We start from the raw sequence: 16,352 nt of genomic DNA, 5'->3' as shown, positions 1-16,352 counted from the left end.
CTTATGGATGACCTTCAGAATTCATTCATAAAATTCCAGAAAAAAACCCAACCATGTGGATCTTTTATTTTATTTTATAGGATTCATTTTATTTTATTTAGTATTATTTTTTAATATATCTTTATTGACTTCAGAGAGAGGAAGGGAGAGGGGGAGAGAGAGATAGAAACATCAATGGTGAGAGTCATTGATTGGCTGCCTCCTGCACGTCCCTGACAGGGGATCAAGCCCGAAACCTGGGCATGTGCCCTGACTGGGAATTGAACCTCGATCTTCTGGATCCTAGGCAGATGCTCAACTGCTGAGCCACACCCAGCCGGGCCATGTGGATCTTTTTACTGCTACTAATCAATTCATGTATGAACAATGGGTTAATTTGTGATGCCACCTGACAGCTTTACCGAGCTCAGTCTTTAGATCCAAGAATGTGTCATAGTTCTCTATTTACATGAGGCCTCTTTTATGTTCTTCAATTATATTTTCTAACTCTCTTTACAAAGGTTTTTCTATTTCTCAGGATAACTTATAGACATTTTCTTTTTTTCAATCCTCGCCCAAGGATATGTTTTACTACTTTTACAGAGAGGAAAAGGGAAAGGGGGGAGAGAGAGAAGGAGAGAGAAACATTGATTAGTTGCCTGCCGTACATGCCCCAACTGGGGATTGAACCTGTAACCTAGGTATGTGCCCTGACTGGGAATCGAACCAGCAACTTTTCAGTGTATGGGATGACAGTCCAACAGAGCCACACCAGCCAGGGCTGTAGACATTTTCTAGGTCTTGTTACTAAGTGGTTGGTACCTACTGCTGGACCCTAGTGTGGCAGAGTAGAAGGAAAGTGGGACCATCCTGTATAGAACTTCAGATTCTAACTAAGTGATGTAGGGCAGGTAATTTAGCTGCTCTGAGCTTCTATTTCCTTATTTGTGAAATGGAGACATAATTTCCTTAGTGTAGGCTTGTTGTGAAATTCCCTGGTAGAGCATCTGGCACCTGCTAAATGGGATATTAATTCCTTTACTCCCCAGTTACATCAATTCTATAATGCATATTTTCATACCTTAACATTTCTGAAATTGTAAATGGGTTTTATAATCAATGGCATTTTATAGTTTAATTTGCAGCAATTTTTTTCTTTCTTGGAGATTTCTTTTTTTTTTTAAACATATCTTTATTGATTTCAGAGAGAGGAAAGGAGGGGGAGAGAGAGAGATAGAAACATCAATGATGAGAGAGTCACTGATCGAGCCCGCTACCTGGGCATGTGCCCTGACCGAGAATCGAACCCTGATCACCTGGATCCTAGGTGGATGCTCAACCGCTGAGCCACGCCCGGCCGGGCTCTTTCTTGGAGATTTATAAAATAATGGCATATCATATAATCTGTGGTGTTGTGGATTCAATGAAATATAATAATATATGTGTTCCTTCCTTCTTTGCTGAAGGAATTCACAGTCCAAATGGCGAGAGAGGCATGAAATAGCCAATCCAGGCACTTAGAGCTTGGGGATGCTGTCATCAACTATGCCACCATCTATCTTACTGCTTAGAGCATTAACATGTTTCTGAAATTACATGATCTTTCTCCACTGTGAAAACTGTCACAAAACCGGGACTGACAACCACCCACTGTCCCAGTCTCTTCTCTGATTAGCAGCCACACAGGAACCTAGGGTCGGGTACTTACTCCTGCAACAGATATCTTCAGAAATATGGTGAGGTGGGACCAAAACTCCCGTCACTGACACTTACTGTGGCTGAGCCATGCTCTGGGGATGGGGTCCCTCAGGTGAGGGGACTAGAGCAGACCATCCCTCTGCCCTACTCCATCTACTGGTCACAACAGCGCTCAACTCTCCTCAACTCAAGGCTCCCTGATTTTCACACGCTTATTGTGCTCAAGGTTCTGGAAAGCACCAAAAGGTCTATCACCCCGAAGAGCAGGGGCTCATTACAACCAGACCTAAGTGGTGCCCAAGATGACCACCATCCTGCAAAAAAAAAAGCATCCCAGTGGAAACGCTGAGTACATAGCTACTCATCCTCTGTTACCACATGAGAAAGCGAAAACGGTTTTGGTTTCTAGTCCTCAGAACAAAGACGCATCAGATGCACTGGTTAGGCTTTCTCATGAAAAGATCATGTCAAACTCCCTGTGCTGGGGACCTGACCCCAAGAGATTCATCAGACTTCGTTACCATTCCAGGGACCTACTACATCTGCCTAAGAGTTAGTGACCCCATTTTGAATGACTGATTCAGTCAAGGTAGCTGCCAAGTAAAATTTACTAATATGCAGTTTCTAGTTCACCATTTTTTTCCTGCCATCACTATTTATGGAGATTTTGTATGAAAGTGATAGTTGGAGTGATGTGGCCTAAATAGGGAGTCAATGATGACCACAGGACATGGCCACATGCTAGAGCATCCAACGGCCCCCAGGGCTCCTAGATGGGAGGGCAGGAATGGTCACATGAAGAGGCCCACCAGTGAGGAAAGCTCTGCAACCTGGGGCTGCAGACAGATGGACAGGCAGGCAACCCAGAGTCACCCGGCAGTGAGGAGGCTGGTTAGCTCTGGCAAAATCCTACAGAATCATGTGAGGGGCCAAAAATGCAGCAGGAGCACTAGTGACAACAGGCAAAAGTGGAAATGACCCAAACATCCATCAGTGAATGAATGGATATGGAAGTGTGATCCATTCAGACAATTAAACATTATGCACAGCTCCGAGAACATTGTAAGTGGCTGAGTTCTACTGTGTGTGAATTATATGTCAGTCGAACTGTAGAAAGCGGTTCCTAGCTCACAGTAGACATACTCTGCTTTCATCACAAATGAAGCCAACAGCAGCCCGGGGCCCACAGGTCACGAGGCAGCTGGCGCTTACCTAGCAGGTTGGTGCCCTCGTCCACGTCCCCGATGACCTCAGAGCCCGCAGTGGACAGTATGCCCACTTTCAGCAGCAAAAATATATACTGCTGAAAGTGGGCATACTGCTCCTGATCTTAGATGAAAAGACTTCAGTCTTTCACTACTGAGTATAAATGTAGTTTACAATACTGCACACTCAAAAAAGTGCAAGATGGTAATTTTATGTGTATTTTACCACAATTTAAAAATTGGCTGAAAAAAACTTCCATTTCAGGCACAAGGCAGTGCTGGTGCTGACACCCCAGATAATTATGCTCACAGGAGGTGCCCCCTACCCCAAGACAATCAACTTATGAAAACAACCAAGAGGCTACCCCAAAGCAAAGAAAGCGACAATCTGCTAGACTGAAAATACCAACTGGACCTTTCCATGCAGGCCCAGGCTGAGGCCTGGCAACAGCTGCAGCTGGCAGGCTGCCAAGTCACTGGGGACAGCGCTGACCAAACCGAAGTGCTGAGCATGGGAGCCCAGGCACGACCTGGAGCCACAGAAAGATCAGCAATAAGTACTCTTCAATGCGCGACAGCTCTGTCTCCTCAGGCGGATAACAAAATACAGATCATAACGTCAGCAGGCAGCCCTCAAAGATTCTGGAAGTAGAACAGTTTCCACCCTGACTTGCCAGGCGCACAGCTGAGGCAGCTGCCCCAGTTCCAGATGCTCTTCCTCCCGCGCAACGAGGACAGGGCCGCTCTTTCCCTATGAGCCACTTCAGTGGAACTGAGTGTGGGGAGGGGACCAACAGAACCACTGCTGCCCTGAAGCACGGCCACACTCTGCCCCGAAGCCCTCCTCGCCAGGGAGCTAAGAGGGGAGGAAGAGCTAAGCTGCAGTCCCTGGGGTCCTGGAGCCCCTCCCACAGCATGGTTTTGAGGACAAGGCGGCTTCTCAAGACTCAGGCTCTGGACAGAGGGTTGGAGTTAGGGGTATTCAGGGGTTGGGGTGGGGGGCACACAGATATACGATCCGGGGCAGGAGGTTTGAGCCCCACTGAGAGACTCCCAAGGTGACACTCGGACTTCCTGCCTGCAGCACCCAAGGGCCCCAGCCTGGCCTCAAAGCCAATGGGCAGTCCTTGCTTCCAGCAGTCGCCTGGCAAAAATCAGGTGATTTACATGCCTGACAGCCATCCCGGGGCAGTGGGAGGACCAGGAGCAAGTTTGTATCAAGAAGCCAGCTCTGCACCCCCATCAGACCCAGGCGCAGGAGCTCTGGTGGAGATCCGTGTTGCAGGGGCGCGGAGCAGCACTGGCCCTGTCTGGGCATTTTCCTTTCCCAGCGAGGAGCTGGCAACGGGCACCGCCCAACACATTCCTAGGACAGGGGCTGCCTGGGGGAGGGCGGTGTTCCCGCCGAGTGCTCATTGCAGGGGTTTCTTTCTGGGTGGTGGATTGTTCTGGAACTAGGTAGTGGCACAGCTCTGAGTACATTGTTAAGTGGCTGGGTTCTACTGTGTGTGAATTATATGTCAGTCGAACTGGAGAAAGCGGTTCCTAGCTTACAGTAGACACACTTGCTTTCATCACAAATGAAGCCAATGGCAGCCCGGGGCCCCCGGGTCACGAGGCAACTGGCGCTTACCTAGCAGGTCGGCGCCCTCGTCCACGTCTCCGATGACCTCAGAGCCCGCGGTGGACAGCTCGTGGTACAGGGAGTCAGTGTTGATGCCAAAGGCCTTGTTGACGATCCCCTGGGTCGGGCTGTGAGGACACGCAGCAGGGAAGGGTAGAGTGAAGGGGCAACATCTGTGGGCCAAGTACGGGGACTCTCCGACACCCCATGCAGGCACTTGACACCAGTGCTGCCTGTGCAGGCCCCAACAGCCTCCCACTGTGAGAGGCTGCGTGAGCACCCCCCAAAGGCACCGGCTCCTGGGGTGAATGCTGAGCCAACCGGGACCCAGGCCCTGGGCCCAGGGAGTACCTGTTGCCAGTGCGGTCCAGGCGGGGCTCCCGGCCCATGTCCAGCTCTGGGGTGGAGTCAATAATGTCTTGAACATCAGACCACTCGTCACTGCTGCCCATTCCTGGGGGACAGAGTGGGACAAGGGTCAGGAGGGGGCCCGGGAGTTCCCTGCATTACTCATGGTCGTCCCCTGGCCCCATGTCTAGAGACCCCTGCTAGACTACCACCCGGGAGAGACTGTCAGGAAAGTGTTTTCCCAGGCTGGGGGCCAGGCGGGGGCTGTCCTCCAGAACTGTGCCTCTTCCTCATGATCTCTTCTGATCAAGACAAATGTCCGGATTTTTCTGCTCCTTCTCTCTAGCCTGCGTCTGCTGGATGGTAGTCTATTGTTGGAAGCTAAGTTGTATCACCCAGATTCACACGTTGAAGCCCTAGCCCCAAGGATGTCAGAATGTGACTGTATTTGAGGAGGGGAGCTTTAGAGAATTGGTCAAGGTAAAATGGAGCCATTAGGGTGGGGCCTGTTCCCATCTCACTACATTCTTATAAAAAGGGATTAGGATGTAGATACACTGAGGGACAACCATGTACAGACACAAGGAAGAGATGGCATCTACACACCAAGGAGGCCTCAGGAGAAATCAGCCCTGCTGACACTCTGATCTCCAACTTCTGGCCTCCAAAACTGGAAGTCTATGGTTTAGAGTGCCCAGTTTGTGGGGGTCATCATGGTGGCCTGAGCAGACTGATACATCTACCAAAACTACAATATGTAGAAGGAAGAGAAATCTCCCCGGACGAGGGTAGGGAGGGCAGGAGAGCAGGCGGCAAGGGGACCGGTGGGTGCACCCCCACGCTGCCCAGCCCAGGGAGCGCCTGATGGTCGTAGTACCTATGCTGACGTTGCGCATCTCCTGAGTGACCTGGACCTCCATGTTGCGGCTGTTACGCTTCTCCCGAATCCGCTTGCTGTTCTTGGTGCCGGTGCTGTAGTCCCCCAGGGGCTGCAGGCTCTCGTTGAGGGGTGTGACTGCAGCCGAGGGCACGGAAGACGTGGGCGTGTTGGACTTAGTGCCTGTGGTGCTGGGTGTAGCAGCCACTGAGGACTGGCCTGACTCAGACATCTCATCATGTGGACACTAGGGCCAAACACAGGAAGAAGGGAAGCTCGTTGTGTGGGTTATCGCCCCCTGGGGCTCTGGATGAGGCCCCCTCGCTCGGCTTCTTTGCCACTTGACCATAATAAAACAGCAACCAAACTGGAAGGGACAGGTGGACCCCTGCTCTCCCGTCAGGCTGATTCCTCAAGGCCTAGTCACTTGGCTCATCTAGCCACTGCCTCTGGTTTTCAGGAGGCTGCTGCCACCTTATTAAATGGTTTGATCAGATCAGGGCGTTCAGCCTGCACACTCCCCGATGATGCCGCGTGTGATGGACATGGAGCTACACGAATATGGCAGGCAACCCTTTGCAGCCAGCGGGTGGTCAGAAACAAGTTGCAGCCCAGGGTGGGCAGAGGGCTCTAACGGGGCCGGGGAGGAGGCCTGCTGATCCAGCATCACTCCGCTGCCAGGCACTGGCTGGCTGTCACACCCACTCATGTGTCCTGCTTCCTGCCCTGGCCAGTCAGGAGCTGTGAAGGGATGTGCATCTCTACGATTCTGCCCAGTATGGTCCCCCAAACAGAGACATCCAGGGACATGCAAACGCTTAACCTCTACAGCTTGAAGGGACTAAAGTTTACTTTAAACATCTACACAAACTGAAATTCCACTCCACAGAATGGGACAGCGCCCAAATATTCCGGGACTGAAAAGAGACCAGATTACTGAAATCTGCAACCAACAGTTAACCTTAGGGATTCCACGGAGATAACACATGCTGCCTGAGTAAGGACAGATGTGAAACAAACGCTCTCTTCCTGCCGTCCTTCCTGGTGGAACCCTGGACAATCGTAATAAAAACAGTACCCATCCTCTATTAACTAATACCGGTAACTGAGTCACCCCGAGCAGGTGCCTCAGAGCCTCTCTGCAGCCTGTAAGTAGCAGTTCCTCTTGGGCTAGTCCCCTCTTTCATGGTGCTGAGAAGGGGCACAGTCAGAAGCAGCTAAAGCTCCTGGGGTGTGGGTGTGGCTGAGAGGTGGTACACAACCGTAACCCTAGGGTGCCAGGTCACACGGTTACCCCAGAGGGCACACTTCCAAGGGAACTTCCTAACAGGGGAGGGGCTGCTGAGGGGGGCATCCCGCCTCTCCATAAAGCTGGATGAATGCCCAGACCAACCTACACCTGCCTGTAAGTGGAAGGGCTGGCCTCTAGGTGACCAGGAGCTAGACTGGTTGGGAGACTTCTGAGATCTATCTTTTCCCAACCAGGTTGGTCACAGCCAGGCCTAGGGCAGGACACTGCCTCTCTCTCCCGGGGTCAGCAATTTCCGGCTTCATCTAACAGGCTCCTGAGACTTCTCTATGGGGAATCTCATGATTCCATATCATCCCCTAGGCAGGGGTTTCTGACCTGGGAGGCAATGTCCCCAGAGGACGCCTGTGATGTCTGGAGACACTTGTGGTTGTTACACTTGGGGGGGGGGGGGAGTAGTGTTCTTGGCATGGAGTGCGTGGAGTCTGGGGCGCAGTTCAACATCCCACAGAGCACAGGCGGCCCCATGGCCCCAGTGAGAATCCCTGCTTGAGAGCTTGTCCCTCACTCCCTAGAAGAAGCTCTGTCAAAACGTTTCAATTCAGGTTTGAGTTCTACAGGTTAGGGCCCAACTGAGAAGGAAAAATCCTTTCCTCTTCATGGCACTGACGCACTGAAGCCTGTGATGGCTCCCTAGGCGCCCTGTCACTCTATACTTCAGAGGCACTGGGCACCCTATGGGGAGGGCACTCTGCTGCCATCAGGTCTCCTGCTAGCACTCGAGGAGGGATGGGTACAGAGTCTGGGTGCTCAGGAATTCCAGGAAGCCCAGGGGAGGTCAGGTGCAGGAGGCCCCTCTCATAGAACCACACCTTCCTCACCGGCCACGTTTCCCAGATTATAGGCAACCCTCAAACTTGTGTCTGTAGCTTTCCTGTGGGTCTCCTTGACCCTGGTAATCACTGTGGGAAATTCTGTGACGTAACCAAGACTTCCCCAAGCTCCCTGAGCTCTCCGTTACCCTACGGTCCACCACTTACCCACAGGACACTCCCCCTGGCCACCACTTACCTAAAGGCAAACCTCTCAACCTCCTAAACATCAACGTGTAGCAGTGACCTCCAAATGCAAAGAACCCAAACTCTTAGCGGTCTTTCCTCACCATGAGTAGCCACAACTGTTTGGTTAAAACACTGAAAATACAGTACATAAAAACAAAAAACAAAACAAAAACAACAACAAAATTAAGAAATTAGAAAAACCTTAAAACCTAGAGAACGAAATTAAAGGAACTTAAATAATTGTTTAAAAAAATTAAAATCAAATAAAACACACCTAAGAACTAAAACATAAAACATTATGATTTATTAAGAGAAAGACTATGTCAGACAACGTAGTAGGATACAGAAAAGATGTCATGAGAAAAAAAGTTGGCTCAGACACGGGCAGGAGAAACAATAGCGCAGGAGGCCAGAGGGTGAGGAAGGCCCCTGAGGCTTTTTGAGGCTCATGAGGCTTCTCCAAGAGCTTCCAGGGAAGCCCCAGCTGCAAACCCAGTTTTCGTTTGAGTGAGAGTGAGTGTGAGCAGTCGGCTTAAACAGCCAAGCCTGGCTGAATGGTGGGGATAATTGGGACCCCATAGGCCTACGTACTTCTTCCCAGCCCCTACCCACTGGCAGGACAGCCTATAACTGGCAGATGAGAGCCTGGGCCAAATGTCACAGAGGCAGTTCACTCTGTGGAACAAAAGCAGAAGCCAGGGGAGTTACAGCTTAAAGCTACCTCCTGCAGGCAAGCCAGACACTCAGAGGCAGAAGACAGTCAGCAAGGAGCTACAGCAGGAAGAAAATTTCCAGGACATCTGGGCCCCACTCCACAGCCCAACCCCACCCAGATGCCAAAGCCCTCTGCCTTCTCTGCAGGTGTCTTCTGATAGCCTCTGCAGGAAATTCACCAGCCCCTGGGTCACCTTTTCCACCCTTGAGCATGGCATCCTTACCTGGCGAGGGGGTCAGTGTCCTGTCCCGCCACAGCCTGCCTCTGCCAGACAGGCTGAGCTCATAGATCAAAAAACTGGCTGCAAGTGACCGAAGCCCTGAACGAGTGATGGGACATGGAAAGTTCCTGCGCTTGGCTTTCTTGGGGCCCCCCAATCTGAGGTGCACTCCCTGGTTAGCTGTGCACACCCAGGATGTCACCTTCTCAAACTCAGAGACCCAGAAGCCATTGGCATGTGCAGGTGAGTGAGAACAGCCTGGAGAAGAGAAGCTGCTTCCTGGCCGGGGACTCTCCTGGTTGCTGTGGGAACCTCAGACACCAGAAGCATAACACACTCTGGAGCTAGCATCCAGGCTGACTGGGAGGCTAGTACTTTGGGTGTGTTTGGGGGACAGTCACTAAGCTCAGCCCTAACAGATGGGCCACCCTAACTGCAGAGGGGTTTAGCCTGGACTAGTATAGTAGGTATCAATGCAAGACCAAGCCCTCCTGAGCTGGTCCAGTTTCTCCATTGTTTTTGCAACTCAGAGAGGGGTCCCACTAACCCAGGAAAAGCTGCAAAGGGTTGTATGCAAAGATTGGACTTCCTGAATGGACATGGGGCGACAAGGAAAAGACCCTCACTCCACAGCACGGTTACAAAACCTGGTAGGTGGAGCTGAACTGCAGCTGGCCGAGGTCACTCAGGTGCCAGTGGTCCCCCGAAGGCACGAGCTTGCCCCCCATCTGTGCACGTACCATGCCGTCGGTCAGGGGGAAGACATTCAGAGAGGTCGGGCGCTCCTTCCTGCTGAAATGTGAGGAGAGGAGAGGAAATGGATGGTCAGATGGTGGCTCATGAAATGAGAACTGAACACTCTGCACATGCAGATGCCTATTCTGCAGACACAGTGGTTCTACGATGTCCCTTGCCTGGCTCAGGGTGAGGTCCACTGTGGACAGGGCATGGTCTTCTGGGAAGCCCATTATACACAGGGGCCTCCCATCCCTCCTATCTACAGCCACTCTTTAATCAAAGATATCTGTACGTTCAGGGAAATCTTTGCTTCACTGTGATCCCGTATAATACTTCCCTGTTCACTATGTCGTGACTTACCATTTTTAGTTATTTTGATTTTAAACAGATATCTGCTGCGCATGCTAAGACACCTGCAGCAGTACCAGCAAGGGGCCCTTTAGCATCATGGCCAGCACTGACCAGTGTTTCAGAATAGCAACTGTTATGATGACGGTCTCCTTATGTGGAGCCCAGACTCACATTGTGGAGCCAGCTAGAAAAAAATCAACTCCTACTGACCCTGCTCTCTGTTACTTGGTCCCACCCCCTCTCGGCCCCCGCCCCCACTCCTGTATTGTCTTTTCATGAGACCTCACTGAAAAAAATGTTTGAACAAAGTATAGAGTAAGAGAACCCTGCCCTTCTGCTGGGTGTCACCACCTCTACAGTCCCCTGGGACCTTTCTCTGGCTCTGTGCACTGTCCCTGTTGTCATGGAGCACTGACACCAGAGAGAGGGGTTTTCAAAGCTACACTAGGAAACCGGGAACGTCTGGTAGCCTGGACTTGTAAGAGGGAAGCTCAAAGCCACCTGACATGGACTCATCCTTCAGCAAACCTTCCGTGGGCCTTAGTGCCAGTGAGGGCAGAGACCCTCCTCCATTGGAGGCTTCAAGTTGGGCATCAGGTGGTGGAGACAAGGCCAGCTCCCACCTTGCCCCAGAAACTGTCATCCACAGAGCCCATGCTGCTCAGAGCTGTTTAGGCTGAGAATTGCAGCCCTTCAAACCACAGCCTCTCATGCTCAGAGCTCAATCCCCAGAGACAGTGATAGGGGGCTTCCTAAGGGGTCCCAGGGAGCTGGGTCCAGAGGCTAGACTGCTCTGGAGAGAGATGATGGGCTTCCTCGAAGTGCTTGGATGCAGGTGATGAAGAGGGAGAGCAGAGCAGCCCCTGTTGACCAGAACTGACTATAAGCTGCCCTCATAAAGTCCAACTCTGGGCAGGGGTCTCTCTGGCTGGAGCCCCCATGCAGAAAGAAACACAGAATTTGTGAGTCGAGTCCTGCTTTGTCCCCTCTATGGCTGGCTCCTCTGTCCTGTTCAGGAAGATGCTGCTTCCTGCAGAGCAGGCTCCCTGGACCCACTGGGACCTGGCTGTACTATCATGAAAGCTAGTCTGTGGCAGGGACAGACTCAGAGGAGTAGTGTGCTCCCAAGGGGCTATCGATGCCTGTAGGAGTCATACAGAGGGGCACACCCAGGGCCTAGGTCTCTCAGAAAGTGCCTCACATAGCCCTCATCACCTGTGACATGGGATGCTTTCTCGGACATGTCACTTAAAAGTTGAAGAAACTCAGATCCTAAGAAAGACATCAAGCCAGGAAGCTCTGAGCCTGCAGATCCATCAAGACCTCAGTGGCCCATGGCTCAGCCCTCACTCTGGTTCTGACATAGCCCATGAGGCCTCAGGCACCTGGGAAGGTAGCCTCACCACATGCTCAGCACATCCCTGGAGGAGCAGGGCCAGGTGAGGACAGGCTGCAACTCCCATCTGCTCCCTCAGGGGCTCCCAGATTGTCCTTTTCCCACTTTTCCTCCTTGGGGCTCCCAATGCTGGTATAAGGAGCCCCTCTCCTGGCCGGCTCTGATCTTGGCTGAAATGCATGCAATGGGTCCCTTTGCCTCAAACGCGTTTGATCCTGATTCTACAGAGTGACGGCAGGGGCAGAGAGTGGGCGTCCTGCTTCAAAGGATGGGGGACACTTGTCCATAACCTGCTTTCATAGCTCTGTGTGCAGACACACTATACCCAGAGCCAGCGAGGCCATGCCACCCCGACAGAAATCATCACCAGGAACTGTCTCATCATTGCACATGAGCCTACTCTCTGAGCCCCGTTAGCACTCACAGGGCATTGCTGACTGATGGCCCAGATCCCTGTCTGAAGCTTGGGCAGCATTCCTCTCATTACATCCCTGCATCTGCCTCAGGAGATGCCTATGCTCATCACTTCAGAGGCTGTAGCCCAAGGGGGTCACACTATCTGCAAAGGTCATGCTGCCTGTGGGGTCACGGTCATGCCACCGGCTCTGAGCCCAGGGCTCTAAAGTGACCAAGCCAGGTTGTCTGATACAAGAGCATGGGGGGAGGGGGGGGTGCCAGCCCTGGGCTTTGGATGCACAGTCCCATCTATGGATGGGTGGATGTTTCCTGAGTGGAGTCCCTCTATCTATATCTGCTCTGTGGCTGTCTTGGGGACTTTGGGCCAACCTGCCACCTCCTCGATGTCCTGGCCCTCTAAACATCCTGTCAAGAGGCTGTGATCTGTACCAGTGCTGCAGGAAATGTGTCAAGTGGACTTAGGAACCTCCTGTGCTTGTAATTAAGAACCACTAGTGTCCTAACTCTCCCGACCCCAAAGGCCCCCCAATTGCCTGGGAAGACAGCTCAAACACTGCGCAGGCTTTACCTTTTCCTCCACGACTGACGAGGACTGTGGGACAGCGACAGACACAGGGCCAGCAAACAGCAGTGACAGCACAGAGAGCAAGACAAGAAGACAGTGTTAGAGAGCATCCGGGAGCTCCAGTCGCACATTTGCTCACACAGAGAGGACTTGTGCAATGACACAGTCAGGCAGCCCGCTCTATGCTCCAGAGACAGATGCTGAAACACAGAGACATCTACACATGACAGACACATGACACACAGACATGTGACCCTCTTAGCTTGGACAAAAGGCCTGTGCAGCAGGTCACACACATACTCAGCACAGGGTGGTGGGCAAGTGTCCTCTCCAGGTGGCTCAGCACACATGTGTACTCGGGCATGCAGGGATGGAGCACACAGCTCATGGAGCCTATGTCCATGGACTGAACCAGGTGTTTCAAGTACACACTGAGTTTTATTCTAAAGATACACAATTCAGGAAACCAAGTCAGGAGTGAAGGAAAATGCCTTTCTGGGGTCAGGGGTGACCAGAGGTTCCCCAGCACTAAGGATGAGCCTTCATGCTGGGAGCTGGAGAGTCTGAATGAAGAACCTGGGCAGACATACACATTTGTCCCCAAAAGATCCCAAGCTGTGACAGGAGAGGCTACACCCCAGAGAAGAGTGGTCCAGGATGATGGGCGGGGCCTTCCCTTTAACCCACCAAAGTAGCAGCACAGTCACCAAGGAATGTCTGAACCTGTGAGCCCTACAAAGGCCAGAGGCCAGCACAGTGACAGAAGGCTCATACTTTCTCTATGTCCACCACTGTTCCTTCTAATAACATGAGGCGGTAGCTGCCATCCATGTCTGTTCACCTGGAAACAGGTCGAAGGGCAGAGTCAGACACACATGATGGTCCTCAGAACATCTTGCTCCCAGCAAGTATATGGGCCATGGAGAAATGGCTACAGGGAAGGCAGGAGCCCCTACAACTGCTGCAGCAACCACAGGACATCAAGCCTGTGATGAAGCTAAATGCCTCTAGCTGGCTGGCAGGGAAATGGGGACGCCTAAATGCATGGCACCAACCCTCTGCTTCCTGCGCCATGCTTCCCAAACATGTGCTGTTCCAGGCACTCTCCCACAGGAGCATGCTCCTTTCACAGCTAAGGGGCCTTAGGAGGATTGTGGCAGGCAGCCCCAGGCACCTTCTTACGGTGGCAGGCGTCTCTGACATGGTGGAGACTCTGGCTAGGGAAAGTGTATTAATAGAGAGTGCCAAGGGCCTGGAGAGGAAGGTGACACAATGGGCACACCTGGGCCCTGGGATCCCCTCCTGGCCGGATCAGATAGGGAGACAAGGCTTACAAAAATCTGGACCAGAGCCTCAACCTCTCTTGGACAGCCAGTGGTTCTGTTTTACAAATGCAGAGGCCCCTGTGGGCCACAACTTGGAGTGGAGAAAGCCCCTTCTGTGCACTACCCCCCATGGCCATTGCTCTCTACTCTGGGCTTCAAAGGCCCCACTCGCCCAGAAGCTACAAATGGCTATGGACAAGCAGCAGGACCTGAACTTGTGGTATGGACAGAAAAGACTCACAGACCTGTCCCTTATGATACAGGTTGAGGGGTTTCTTATGAAAAATTAGCCTGTTCTAATTCCCTGGGGAGGAAGAGCTCCAACACAGAGCCTTCAAGAGTTGCTGAGGGGCCTCAAAGGGTATACTGGGAGCCATCCACACATGTCCAGGAGTCACGAACAAAAGGACAGTGTCCACCATGGGGCTGGAGGCTTCTGGGGAGAGGGGATGCTAGCTTCTCTCAGGCCTGCCTGCCACGAGGGTAGAAGGAGAACTCTGAGAAGCAAGGAAACTGGAGGGGCCAGAGTCACACTCGTCCAGACTCTGCTCAGGGCCAAGGGGCCACACGACACATACTGACAGCAGGTTCCCACAGAAGGTCCTGCCTCCACCACACATGGAGAATTCCACAGAAAGCACAGCCCATCCTGCAATCATGGCGCCTCTTCTCTGCAAGGGAATCAGAGCTCAGATCCTGCTCCTGACGATGGCCGGGACCCTCAGGGCCCAGCTACAGAGGACGGGCAGCTTCTGCTTTAGGCTGAGCCCTCATCGCTCTGAGGCTCTAAGGATATCTATTTCTGTACTGACCCTGGGGCCCAGGGTGCCAACTACTGTGACTTAGGACCCTGGATACTCATAGCCTCTAAGTCCTGAGTTCAGAGGTCACACCTCCCTGGCTCACAGAGAAACTGCACCCCTCTCCCTGGGCCCAGTCCTGCATGACTTTTGAGGGGCTCCTGCCTTGAAGAGAGCCGGTGGGGAAACAGCCTGAAGGCTCCAGAATGCTGCAGCTCAGGAGCTGGCCAGGTGCCCAGCACTCATCGGAGATGCCACAGCTCAGACTGCCCTGCCCAACTTCCCCTGAACAACACAGAGACCCCCAATTCCAGGTGAGCATTCCAATGCAGTGTCCTAGAAACTCCCTTGGCAACTTCTGAGTGCCGGGAGTGAGGATTTCACAGTGTGCTCAGGAGAAAACGTCCAAAGCCATGAAACAGGAGCTTGGAGACTGGTATTCCCCACTTTCAGATACACCTGACTCGGGGATGCCTGCTGAGTTTTGTAGTTTAACAAAGTCTTTGATCCATACCTCACTCAATTCTCACAGGGCCTCGAGGTCAGCTAGGGAACAGCCTCCACACCTTTCTCTAGGGCAGGAGCACTTTCAGGAAGAGCACCCACAGTAGTTGTAGATCCAACTCCCCGCTAAACACTGCCAGACTGTCTAGCACCACGCTGGTCACCCTTTGACAACCACCCTTTCTAGGCCCTGCTAAGCTCCCATATATGCTACGTATTTCTGTTTTCACATCTGAAGACTCCAGTACAGGAACACAACAGCTTTGCCCACAGTGACCCAGAGAGTAACTGAGGATGCCCACAGAAGGACTTGAGTCTACTTGTTTACGGACATAACCCACCAAAGAGGCAGGACAAAAAAAGCTTTCATAGCCAACAAGGCCTGTATGTGACCTGACTAGGGGCTGTAGACCTTTGCCTACAGGAACGAGGGGCCATAGCTGGAAATGGAACAATGGCTGAGCGCAATTTGTGGGGCCTAGGATTCCCACTTCGGTCCATGCTTCCACCTGCCAGAGACTGAGAACATTGGTACCAACCTCCCCACCCAGGTCAACAACTCTAGTCTCTCATGGGCCAACTCCCTCAAGCTGGCAACACCCTAGACAATCTGCTCCCTTGGGGACTATGGTCTGGTTTTATCTGACTGAAGGGCACAGAGGATGGAGATGGAACCTGGCCTCTGCAGGTTTCTCCTCACTCTCCTAACAAACCAACACTGAGCTCCTAAACTCAGGCAAGCCAGGCCCTCTGAATCTGCTGGCATCAGCACTGCCCTGCCCTACAGCAGGAGTGCGGCTCCGTCTGGCAAGTAACCAAGGCGTCCCCCACCCCCTCTTCCCCACCCACATACAGTCAGTTCTGGTGATTCTCAATGGTTCTGTTTTGGAAAGTCACCACAAACACTGAATTAGTGAACCTTGAACCGTTGCTCCTGGGGAAATACGTACATAAACAGATACACAGCTCACATAGATTAGAACTGAAATTCCTAACTCATCCTGGTAGATTCTATTTGCTTTATTTTAAAAAAAGAGAAAATAAGGTGCGAAAGTGTTTGGTGACCTGAAGTTGTCCCATGAACAGGGTCCAGAGCTGAGCTTCAAATCCCACCCAATGTTCCCCGAATCTGGGCGCCTTGCACAACACTGCATGGCCCTCCGTCTCCATCCCCTGGGCATCTCTGCATGAGGCAGAGACAAGCAGGAAGTGACACCCTGTTTGACCTTAGAGGGCATCATGAGTGTTGGGTGACTCAAACTTTTCACCACTCTCTGCAT

The 16,352-nt window shown here is 52.2% G+C and overlaps 1 protein-coding gene across 18 annotated transcripts in view; it reads right to left on the bottom strand.

The window, feature by feature from the left end:
- MAPK8IP3 (mitogen-activated protein kinase 8 interacting protein 3) overlaps positions 1-16,352 on the bottom strand; it is a 49,284-nt gene that overhangs the window by 15,152 nt on the left and 17,780 nt on the right. For 4 of the 18 annotated variants that reach the window (XM_081132362.1, XM_081132365.1, XM_081132350.1 and 1 more), the window contains exons 5-9: positions 12,447-12,470; positions 9,624-9,768; positions 5,732-5,978; positions 4,858-4,960; positions 4,516-4,634 (exon numbers count right to left, since the gene is read on the bottom strand). In XM_081132362.1, coding sequence (XP_080988488.1) covers positions 4,516-4,634; positions 4,858-4,960; positions 5,732-5,978; positions 9,624-9,768; positions 12,447-12,470 — 638 coding nt within the window. The remainder of the gene's footprint in view (positions 1-4,515; positions 4,635-4,857; positions 4,961-5,731; positions 5,979-9,623; positions 9,769-12,446; positions 12,471-16,352) is intronic. The other 14 variants (XM_081132354.1, XM_081132356.1, XM_081132363.1 and 11 more) reach the window with 7 other exon arrangements.

This window comes from Miniopterus schreibersii (genome assembly GCF_964146895.1).
Source record: "Miniopterus schreibersii genome assembly, chromosome: 3".
Classification (NCBI taxonomy): domain Eukaryota; kingdom Metazoa; phylum Chordata; class Mammalia; order Chiroptera; family Miniopteridae; genus Miniopterus; species Miniopterus schreibersii.
The sequence above is the reverse complement of the archived record's forward strand: the minus strand, read 5'-3'. Positions and strand labels throughout refer to the sequence as shown.